The sequence below is a fragment of the Acipenser ruthenus genome, chromosome 2 (genome assembly GCF_902713425.1).
Source record: "Acipenser ruthenus chromosome 2, fAciRut3.2 maternal haplotype, whole genome shotgun sequence".
NCBI lineage: Eukaryota > Metazoa > Chordata > Actinopteri > Acipenseriformes > Acipenseridae > Acipenser > Acipenser ruthenus.
This window is the reverse complement of record NC_081190.1, coordinates 109,414,514-109,426,748: the sequence shown is the minus strand read 5'-3', so window position 1 is coordinate 109,426,748 and position 12,235 is coordinate 109,414,514. Positions and strand designations below refer to the sequence as shown.

Genomic DNA, 12,235 nt, shown 5'->3' with positions numbered 1-12,235 from the left:
TGCTCAGCAGCAGCAGAAGTCTCAGGGTCAGACTCCCTTCCGGATTATTTTATAATCATTATCCGGACAAAGTGCACCTACTTAGGTGAACCTCCACTAAAACGCACCAGTACAGCTGGATTTTCTCTTCTGGCAGCTCTGCTATGAATGTATTTATTTATTTATGTGTTTGCCTGCTTATTTCTGTAAAGAATGCATGATGCTAGTTTTACTTTCCCTCAATAGGCCTTGCCTTTTACCGAATATAGCCATCTTACTAATGCTACAAATACAGTACATTATTAATGTATTTATTCATGTATTTATTTGTTGCTGTGCCTGAGATGCATGGAATAATAATAAATAAAGAGTAATGTTTCAGAATAAAACACGTGGGGACATCAATGCCAGATGCTTCATGGTGACTGGCTGAAAACAGCAAGATGTCTCATTGTGTATAGCAGAGATTCAATTGGCTACAGTCATAGATTCTGCTACAAGCTACTGACCTTACCCTAAACCCATCTGCTTGCAGGCCAGCAGGCTCAGCTCCTCTTGCCAGTTGTCAGCACACACATGATAGTCTGAGGCAGACTTATGGATGGTCAGCAGGGATGAGGGCGTCTTCGACAGAGTCACTGCACAAAAAAAGGACAAGTTTGTCCTGTACTACTACTGCATTTAAGTTAGTGTTTCCTGATCATCCAGTTGGATGTTAAAATATCATACTAATTCATTTCTTCAGCTGTTGGAGGTAGTTTTCAACATGGGTATATATTAGATACCAACCTTTTTAAATATGTTAACCTATTTTAAAAAACAGCTTGGTGCACTACACCTTATACATGCTGAGCTTATATGAATGACCTAATAAAATAAGACTCGTTCAAACAGGGAATGCAATGACGCTAGTAAAGAATTAATTAAGTCTGTACTGTGTCTTCTGGTAAGAGCCCTATGTATAAACACATACTTTCCTTGTAGACCACTGCAATTGACAACCTTGTAATCCTCATCTATTTCAGTCACACTTCATTTAATCCTATCTAGCTTTAGTCTTGGATCTTTGTTTATTTTTCGCCTTCCTCACATTTCTTCTTAGCCTTTTTTGTTGTTGTTTTGGAACCAGTATAATTGACTTCATCCTTTGAAAACATCGGTTCCCACCTCTTTTCATTAGGCCGTTTATTGTAAGTGCAAGAATAGATAGCATAAAATTGAATACAAGGTTGTATTCAAATCTCAAGGGCTGTGATCACTTTCACAAAATTGTTTTGAGAATCACTTTCATGGTTCAGCTATCATCGAATTCCCTAGACTGGCATACAGCCATGCAATTTCACACCCTCTGTGGTTTTATATTATATTGCACACAATACAGGTTCCATTAACATACTGTTCGGGTTTCAGTAAGGTAACAGTGTGGACTACAGTTAAAGGATTTTTTTATACCATCTTTATTTTTTGAGTATATTATTTTCTTACCTGTTTAGTATCATATTATGTGTTCTCTTAACACTCTCTGCTGCTGTTCCTGTTTAGACCTGGTTTACTAAATATTCAAGACATTTTTTTTCTAAATGCTGAGATTATAAAGTAAGGTGATTTTAGAAAGGTAGTAAATTAAAAATCTATTTAAAAAAAAAGTTTCAGGGGGGACAGAAACAGTTGCACACCCTAGAGGAATTCAGATTTTACAAGTGTTAAAAAGAAAAAAAATACAGGAAGAATGGAAATAATGATCTAAGCAGAAAGATTAGCCACTTAATCCCTCAATCACAATATAAAAACAATATAAAAAAGAGCGTCCAGAGCCCATGATGGGGGAGCCTGAGAGTCCAGTGCCCAAAAGGGGGGAGCCCGAGCGTCCAGCACCCACAAGGGGGGAGCCTGAGTGTCCAGCACCCATGAGGGGAGAGCCTGAGCGTCCAGAGCCCATGATGGGGGAGCTTGAGAGTCCAGTGCCCAAAAGGGGGGAGCCCGAGCGTCCAGCACCCACAAGGGGGGAGCCTGAGCATCCAGCACCCATTAGGGGGGAGCCTGAGTGTCCACTGCCCAAAAGAGGGGAGCCCTGGCGTCCAGCACCCACAAGGGGGAAGCCAGAGCATCTAGATGCCCTTTATAGGGGGCCCGATCGTCCAGCGCCCACGAGGGAGGAGCCCCACTTCCACTTCCCCAGGGTCAGCTCCCGACGCTGACCAGCAATTCAATTATTTTTCTGAAATGATAAACCAACTGAAAGAAATCTGAATAGGTCATAACCCAAAGCACTAGGAAGGGTTACAAATACAATGAAACACAACAAAACAACAACATAACACCTGAAAAGCAGAACTTACCACAGTTCCATTCGTCTGAGCTGTCAGAACAGTCTTTTATGCCATCGCACCATAAACTACGGTGTACACATTCATGATTGTTACACACCTTCTCATTGTCTTTACAAGAAGCTGTTAAAAATGACAAAAAAAATATTATTCATCTATACTTTACATACTTTAATATGGATATGAGCTGGTGACTAGATGTAGACAGTGAATAGCAAGCACCCAGTTTTTACTTGCAAATGTGTAATAGTTCCATTTGAACTACAAGAAATAGGTTCAACGCATCCACACTGAGGCATTGTTCCGGTAGATGAACACACATAGCTCTTATGAGCAAGCGCATGGCAGTCAAGCTAAATCTTATATTGTAAGTACCACTCTTCTCATAGTCTTAACAGTAACCAATTCTGATTATACTTTCCATAAATAACCTTGATGGCTTACAATGTTGTGGATTGTTTTATTGTTTTTTATAAGGTGAATAAAAAGAATATACTGTTATGTCTTGACGTTTTTTCTCCTGTAGGGTCCACACGAAAAAGCATTATGCGTCACGAGGTGAAGCCGAGTGCCTCCAACCCCCAAGAAGTCTGTATATTGGACGTACACGGACACCCTGTCAGGCCTTATTGCATTTATAATCCAAGTCAAACATTGGATTTGAAAAAAACGTGTTTAGGACAAAAAATGATTTGTTTTTTTATTAAATATCCTTACGCCAATAAAGGGACAAAAAAGTAGTCCCATTTATAGCTTTGAACTAGTTAGTTGAGTAAATTAATTTAATTGAAACGTGCAAAAGTAATGAAATCTTTATTTTTGGTATGTGTTGTACATTGCCATTGAAAAGATCCACCAGGAGGCAGAGTTCAGCCGGTACTGAACTCATTTTTTTTTCTCTCAGTGCAGGACGCTGATGTTTGAGCAGAACGGAGGGATGGGAGAAATACAAATAAATTCAATGCTGTCTCGGATTTCAATAGTTTTGTAAGGTCTGTGTCGGAGGGGTGAATAATGTAGCTTGAAACTGTATATTCTCCTGGGGCATTTCTTACATTTCCATAGAAACCCCTTACTATTTTATTAAGATGTGCATTTTCCACAGTCAGCTCAAAGTTTCTGTTTCAGCCAGTACTGAAATACTGTTTTTTTCTTTTGGTTTTGCTATTTTCCACTTCATTTAATTGTTCTTCATCCAAATCGGCATGTCTACTTACTACTTTGGGGATTTTATTTGCTGGTAGTTGGTCACTCCATTTTATAGTTACTGTACCTCTGTAACTGTAAACAAGATGGCTGCTGGTACTTTAAATTCTGTGAGGCAGAGCAGTGATAAGGTTCCAACTGTCCGTATCCTTCCAATATACGGATAGCTGGAACGTTGCTCGACCAATCACATTGCTTGTTTCATGTTCCATTGACAGACCTGGATTATATTTTATATATATACACACACACACACACACACACACACACACAGTGGTTATACTTACACAATCCTTATTTGTTCCAGTATACCTTAAGGTATACCATTAAATACAGTGTACTCCGTTTATAAGAATTACTGATATAAGAATCAACTGCATATAGTGATCAAAACCACTGGGACAAAATCATTCCTATACCAACCAATGTAAAATCTGCTTATAAGAATCACTTCAGGGCAAACTGACTGCATGTAATTTGATACTGTATCAAATGCAATGACGTGTACAACCAATAAAGCTGTTTTTGAATTTGAGTTTGATCACATCTCGCGTGATTAGGCACATACACAGCGTGTGTAGTATATTCCCTGGTCTGCAGCGACTCCCAGTAGAAAAAAAGCAAGTCGTGCATCTTATGTGTGTCGGCAGGAAAAAGAAAGACGTTCGACTGCTTTGCACAGGTATTTTTGTGTTCTCTGTTAGTGAAAATGTATTTTAATAAAGTGAATACACATTCATTGAAAACATAAAGGAGTACAGCACTGTTATTGGGTGATATGCATTGGGTGGGGATTGCAGAGCTTTTCATCTCCGCTTAGTGAAAAACTGAGATTTGCATCGCAACTGAAAAAAAGTAAGCCACAGATGCTTAAATGCAGTGTTAGTCCTGACAGTAAAATACTGTACTGTAATGTCATTTTAATTCAAAGGCTATTACACGTAACACCACACAGCATTTAAACTAGGCACCCTCACGAGATGATCGCTTCGGAAGTATACTGAAGTAAAATAGGATTCTGCAGCCTTGAGTAAACATAATCGTAATCATATAACAAGTTGCTTATCCACGAATACTTGTTTTGATTATTTTGATGTATTATCCTCAGTGATTCAGCACCATTGACATTTGTATACTGTATTTAAACTGCTGATGCGCGGAGGCACGCTTTTGCTAATTGTAATCATATCGGTCCACTTTTAAGAATCAACCGCTTATAAGAATCAAATCATCGGGGACAGATGTGATTCTTATAAACGGACTGCACTGTATATGAAAGTGTCAAGATGGTTAGAAAGGAGTAATGATGACTTACAGCAATTCTTTTCATCTGCCAGGTCCGGGCAGTCAGGGAATCCATCACAGATCATTGTATGTTTGATGCACCCTTTGTTTGATGGGCATTCCCACAGCCCCCGCTCCGTGCAACCTGGTAACAGAAAGGGCAGCAATTTCCATCAAAAAGCTTTACGCCACTAATTTATTTTGAAAGCCTTTTTTGAAAGCCTCAGTGTTTGTTAAACTTTACCAAGGCCATTGTTCTACTGGTCTTTCCTCAAAAACGGGTGTGATCCACTGACTTAGCAGGAACTACTTTACAATCTGTCATCCGGGATTTTAAAGTTACTTCCAAGACATTTGCTCTGTATTCAATAATATGAAAACTGTCAGAGGGAAAATTCTGGACTGGGCTGCAAAGTTTCCTAATTTTGTCCTTATAAAAGTCTCCCATAGTAAAAGCAAGCCCAGAGATGTATGGTAAAGCATATTAAAATAACTAAGGTAAATGCATTGTATAACCATGTGAAAATTATGGAAACATTTCTAAATCACTGTGCAAAATAAATCTGTATGGGTGCTAACACAAATTTAGGGTACAATTACTGAGGGAATAAGTGAGCATTGCTTTTACAAAAGTTTTACACATCAGCCAGAGCTTCTCTTTGTTTTATCAACAGAGTTTCAGAAACGAATGCAGTAGATGTTATAAAAACATACATTTCCAGTAATGATTGGGCTGAATGTCTTCAAAAGATTAACTCTATAATTGGGAATTGATACACAGGGTTACTTAAGCAGTTTTAAGATTGCCCAGTTAAATTGCGTCTGGTTTGAATTCAAAATAAGAAGCTACTTTGTTTACATTATCAATGAAACAGAATCATCTTCTCAATCAAGTTACGGGAGAAAAAAACAAAACTTCAACACTTTTTCAAGTCGGCTCAAAAAAAGGGACATCACGTGATCAAAAATAAAAACCGACAACGAAGAGCCCTAATTATACTGCATACTTTTTGTCATAAAATAATTGACATTATTTTAGTCATATAGCACCTCTGGTGTACACACTGTGAGCTTTAAAACATGATTTCCTTAATAAATGCACACTCATTGCAAGCAGTTTCAAAAACTAAAATTGTGACACCGAAAGAGACTTTATTAAAAAGCTTAGCTAATACTGACTTGGTGTTGCACAGTTTATTCCGTTATCTTCTAAGTGAAAAACTACTGAATTAATGAATCAGTTTTTCTACCACTATGTATCTACTGTTTCATAATATCTCAATTAGTTGGTGTACTTTGTGCTTTTCCAATAAAATGTAAATAAATTGTAAATTTGAGTTACTGTAAATGGCCAGCATTATGCCCCCAGTCCATCATATTAAACTGTGCTGAGTCCCAAGCGGTCCAACAGCAGACAGACCAGGAGTCCTGCACACACTGATCCTCAATCAGGCTGTTAAAACCTGCTTGGACAAGGACGTCTATTAACAAAGACATTGCCATCTGATCATCCGTGGTAGCGGGTCACGTCTCAAAAAGCCCTTCCTTCAAAATGTCGTAATTCTGTCTGTTTGATGATGACATGTCCCCTTGCAACAGTAAAGTCCTCTGTGGACATCAGGTAAATGAGGTTTTGACTGCTGTCCTGCATATCAACATCAGGCTACAGCAACGGAATGTATCAATTAGAATCCCCAGAGCACTGGATGTTCTTTGATAATACTATTAGTCTGGGTCGATTCATTCCATAGCCAATGTCACAGTGTGTGGCTGACTGAAGAACTTTGTTTATAGTTGTTTTGTTTTCTTTCTGTTCGCAAGGACAGTCAGTAGCTGGATTTTATCATGAAAAAAAAAAGTTATACATTATCCAGGGTAAGCTAACCTATAAGACCATCAATTGATTTCCGGTTTGACTGTGTAATCTGTTTATTGCCAATAAATCAATAAATAAAAGGGCTGTGTTTACATAAAGACCAGGATTCTGTTTATCTTCCTGAAATGTTACACATCCTTTGAATTCCGGTAGCCCATATTAATGTCAGATTATAACCGGCACATCAAAATGAACAATTTGTTTATCTCTCAGCCTTTTTTTTTATAACCATTTATTCCATCTGTCCTTCATCTACACAGGGAACAGCGATCAGATCAGGAGAAGTGGCCACTTATGGAAATTGCATGGATATTCTTTTATGTAATTGTTTTTACTAATCCCAACAGCACGATCCCAACATCAAAAACCGATTTTTTAATACAAATTAGCCCTATTAGAGCGATCACGTACAGGATCGACCTGGATACAACAATCTCAGTACTGACTGACACTGAACTTTCTCCAGTGTCAAGTGTGTTATTCTCTCAGCGAAAACAAAGACCATGGTTGACTAATTACAAGATAACGCTAATTCAAAGATGACCTATTGTACGAATCATGCATGACGAATGCAATCGTTGCCTGTCCGTCATCTTCACACAAACTGCAACCAGGAAACGGGCGTAAGAAGCAATCTACGCTGAATAGTTTTTTCAAGAGAAAAGACATGTAATTGCTGTATTCAGCATTGGTAATGTCACATGACCCGTTTATTTACTTTCTGTTTTGTGTTTAATAAATCCTGAGCGCCTGTGCCAGTGTTTCAACTCCAACTCCTCTGTTTTGCAATGCGGTTACCCACACATGTGACAGGAGTACCTTGTCACAATACCGTTTAAATGTTGATCAGTGTGAAGGAATCTTCATAAAAGTATTGATGTTCAATTCAAATGAGCTGTTTTTTCATTATTATGATACAGAAAAATGCCAAACCCTGTTATAGTGAAGTTAGCCTGTGTGTGTATATACAGTGCCTTATAGATATTTCAGTTTTTTATTTTTCTTAAAAATATTTCCCAACATAAAACCAATGTCACCTTACAATAATTGATTTTGACTTTCAGTGTTTTAAAATAAAATATCAAACAGAACGAAATTTCAATGTACCATTTGTAATTCAGTAATATGAAAGAATTGGTCAGGAGTCTGAATACTTTTGCAAGGCACTGTATATATATCTGTATATATATATATATATATATATATATAGACACACACACACACACACATATGATAATGTTGTAATACTTAAAACCAGTGCAAACATAGCAGGGGTGCATAAGCTTTGTGAATTTGGCCTTGTGCCACTGGGAAATATGCTGGTCTCATCCCCAAGCCTGTGAAATGGTAGAGAGGTTATTATGTACCACAGTTTTCCTCATCACTGTCATCATCGCAGTCCGTTTGTCCATCACACCTCCTCGAGGCTAAGACGCACCTTCCAGAATTACACTTGAAGTGGCTTGGTGAGCACTCTGTCAATGACAAAAGCAGATGTGTTTCATTATTGAAATTAATAATGCTGCTGAAAACCCTGGTTGTCCATCACTGAATGACAAAAAGCCCTTGCACTGTTGTGGTTACTCAGGAAAACTTTTCAGTCTGTGAGAACGTTCCACATCTGGGGTTCACGTGGTGGGAAGGAAGTATAATTTTGCCAGCTTTCAAAGCTGGCCTTTTTTGTTTCACTGTTTACATCTTGGCAAGTTTTTATACTTTCACAATTCAGCTGCCCACAGGCCTGTTGAACATACAGTACCTCTATTCTACTCTCTACCGTGGAAGCAACACAAAAAACCCTTCAACAACACTGTATTCTTTTCATATCAACTACAGCAGTGAATTTTTTTATTTTATTTCCACTACTATAACAAAATTTTAGAAAATCTGGTTCAATCATCTGTTTAAGAACTTAACTTGCAATTTGAAACCTGGACTTGAAATTCCCTGAAGCATTCTTTACACCTCTGCAGGGTGTTACATGTTAAATGACACTGACTCCTGTCAGTTCTTGTCAGCTTCTCAGTTTTTCACCAGCGCCTTATTCCCTGCATTCATTTTAAACAACACTCCCCAGGTACTCTATCGGTTTCTTCATAACCACTGCAGGTAAAAATGTTAAGTTTCCTAGGAAATTTTGTACAGCTCATCAACTGGTAAATCAGCACTAACCCTCAACGTCTTGGTCAGGCATCAGGCATGTGTCATTTCCTGAGCTCTCCTCTGGAAACTGAGTGCAGTCTGTGTCCTCCGGCCACTGCAGGCCCACGATGGCCAGGACAGACTCACAGCGATCCTTGGAATCTTTACATAAAGACCTTAGAAGACATACATCATTTTTTGATTAAATGTTTGAAGCTATGGATAATGTAGAGGTACAATGCAATGCAGTGACAAAGAGAAATCAACATGAAAATAAAAAAAATATATACCTAATGAAAAGTAAATCAAGTATAGAGCTGGGTTTATTTACATCTGCATACAGACTAAGCTCTGAGCTCTGCTACCTGCAAGGTGGCACTCTCTTGTGGGTCTCCAGGTCACACTTTGGTACAAGGACAGTGCAGGCGAAGAACATGAGGTATTTGTAACAGTTTGTCTGGACCAGGGCTGGGAAGAGGGACGACTCCCAGCTGATAGATGTCTCCTTCTGAGTCTGGTGGCCCAGGTAGTTTGGGTAGCTGGTGAAGTTGTAGGGCAGATTCATGCACAGCTCTAGAGTAATGGGTTCACAGCGACCTGTGGAACCGGGTTAATCAGAAGTTATATAAACTGGAACTATTGGCATTGAAATACACGGGAGCAGTTCAGAACTTTAACAGCCATGATCTCAGCTCATTGTAATTGAAATGGATACAGTAGTTTTATTTGGTGGTGGGATGAAGAATGTGTGTTGCCTTCACTGAGTGTAGGTGCATTCTAGGTACCAGTATCAAAAAGCCTACCGTGAACGAAGCTATCGTAAATACAACTTGTTCTTTTCACTAACCTATGAAGGATGTTAAGTACAAAACATTAATATGAGGCCTAAGCAATTATTGGGCATCATGGTCCAAACTGAGCCTTTATTTGGTTGAAGTCAATTATATATAATTGTAATAGTATTGCCTTTTTTTATTTTTACCATATACAAGTGTTTTTATTCACAAACTTAAACAACTTAAAAACTATGTCTATATGTGTGGAAAGAATATGCATGCCAGTTATGTGGCCGCAATATGGAAGCCATATAAGTTGTCTATATAATCAAATATGAAGACTGCACCTGAAATGTACTGTATGATGTGTTGAAAGTGCTGCCATGGCAGGCGATTAGAAGTACCACATTTAATTATTTCCCTACAAGAGTTTGCTGAATTTCACTGGAGAAATACCCTGGTCATCTGATGCAGCATTAATGGAGAATGTAAGTGAAAGGGACGTGGACATGTGTGATTTACACAGAGCTTCTCCAATTTTAAATTGAACTTCTCTATGAGACAGTGTAGCCAGATAGGGTGCAGATATACAGTATAAGAAGGAAAATCACAGTGTACATCAGAGTAGCAGGATATAGTTAACAGAGCTACATTTATTTTGCCCATTGACAGAGTAGAATTTGTGAAAGGAATATAATCTACACTAAATACTGTTTAACGATATATTAATCGCACTGATTTGCTGACCTCCTGATAAATGTCCCTAAATACGATAAAAACTACAGTTAAAGGAGGTACATAATAGAGTAGGTTAAAGAGTGCTGTCTTGTTAATATCTGCCACTGTTTAGATCCGAATAGACCCCATTTGGTACTGTATTGGTTACATGTTTCAATGTCTAATGCCATACTTACTACAGTTTGTGCTGTTCCTGTGGTTGTGACAGGCAATATTCTCACTGCAACCACCAGGGCAGAAGATGTCCCTGCAGCCAGGGTTTCCTGCTGCACACAGACTCTGATCTGTGCAGAACAGAAGCAATGGTTTCACTATTTAATGGTAGAAAAATACATTTACATCTCAATAGTGTATGCTGTCAATTTTTTTAATACAAACAATGTTTGTGCGACTACTGTAGACAGTATTTTCCATTTTCTGGTTTTGCTTTATACACCACTATGTATTACACTGTAGAAAACCGTAAACAGATATTCACTTAGAAAAATGTGTCGATGATCTACACAGCCATATAAGTAACTGGCCATACAAGGGGCCCCGGTGCTCCAAACAGGCCTCGCTCCTCAGTGTTTCCTTACTCTGCTCTGTACTGCAGTGCTCCTCATCACTGCCATCCTTGCAGTCCTCCTCACCATCGCAGCGGAACGCACTGGGGATGCACTGCCCATTGCGGCACTCCATGAGGCCCTGGCTGGAACAGGCTGGGGAACGAGAAACACATCCCATTACACCACCAGGTTACAACGTCAGCATTTCAGTTCAGTTAAATGCACTGTCCCCATCAGGAAAGTGCCAAGCCCAAGTATTCAAAGGTTTTTTTCACAGTATATATTGATTTATCACTTTAACTACAATACCACATATAGGGGTTCTCACAGTATTTAAAGAAATGTTGTTTACTTGGTCATATAGTATGGTACAAGGCCACAAAACTTACAAACACTATTTTAAGACTGTTAAAGTAGAGGATATACAGCTTTGTAGTTCAGCAGGAAGAACTATCACTGGCTATTTTGGCACCAGAATGGAACTTTCTTTTTCTAGAATGTTGATGTCATTACACAGTCAATGTACCGTGCTTTTCTAGATTTTGGAAATGCATGTAAAATGCGTCAAATTCAAGAGCCAAATTGAAGAATCATCATCTTAATGAGACAGAAGTACACTTCCTTATCTACTGTAATCCCGTTGCAAGTTTCATGTTAAGCAATGTTTATCGCACACAACTTCAGAACAAATATTGCAGGGCCAATGAAACTCAGCATAAAAAAAAAGCCAATAAGGGAAACGGCACAGAGCTACATCAGTGCTTCCCCACGATTTTTATGAATTAATTCTTTAGGAATTTTACAATCTCAAAACAGGTCCATCTATTTTTTTTAATGTACATTATTTTTAAACACAAATTACAACTATAGTATAAAGTCGACATATCACCTCCAGACTGTCATTGATAAAACAACTAACACGCCAGCAGCAAGCCAAACTCTCTGTGCAGTTCAATATTTAAAGTCTAAGGTTGTGGTGCTTATGACATAGCATCTGATTCCACTGTTGGAAAGTATTTTAATACAAAATACTTCTCTCATAATATTTCTAGTAGTTATAGCCTCGCTTTGCTGAGTAAGGAGGGGTAACCATAAAGCAAAGCACATTTGAATACTACGTAGTTACAAAAAAAACTTCAATTGAATTAGTGGTAGCGGTAGCCTGTTGGCACAGCTTTAGCACAGGGAATTTTAATGGAAGCATTTAACAAATAATTATATTTAACCATCCTCAGAGATAATAAAAAAAAAAGCTGAAATGACCAACAGAACACTCCAGTTACATCAACTGTAAACCCAGATGGCCATGATTAGGCAAGTCAAATTAGAGCCTTCATGTGATTTTACTCTAAAATCTTA

The 12,235-nt window shown here is 38.3% G+C and overlaps 1 protein-coding gene across 3 annotated transcripts in view; it reads right to left on the bottom strand.

Moving 5' to 3' along the window:
* LOC117408734 (atrial natriuretic peptide-converting enzyme-like) overlaps positions 1-12,235 on the bottom strand; it is a 53,315-nt gene that overhangs the window by 12,776 nt on the left and 28,304 nt on the right. For all 3 annotated transcript variants that reach the window (XM_034014003.3, XM_034014000.3, XM_034014002.3), the window contains exons 9-16: positions 10,907-11,029; positions 10,505-10,612; positions 9,180-9,411; positions 8,845-8,990; positions 8,040-8,147; positions 4,828-4,941; positions 2,319-2,429; positions 494-617 (exon numbers count right to left, since the gene is read on the bottom strand). In XM_034014003.3, coding sequence (XP_033869894.3) covers positions 494-617; positions 2,319-2,429; positions 4,828-4,941; positions 8,040-8,147; positions 8,845-8,990; positions 9,180-9,411; positions 10,505-10,612; positions 10,907-11,029 — 1,066 coding nt within the window. The remainder of the gene's footprint in view (positions 1-493; positions 618-2,318; positions 2,430-4,827; positions 4,942-8,039; positions 8,148-8,844; positions 8,991-9,179; positions 9,412-10,504; positions 10,613-10,906; positions 11,030-12,235) is intronic.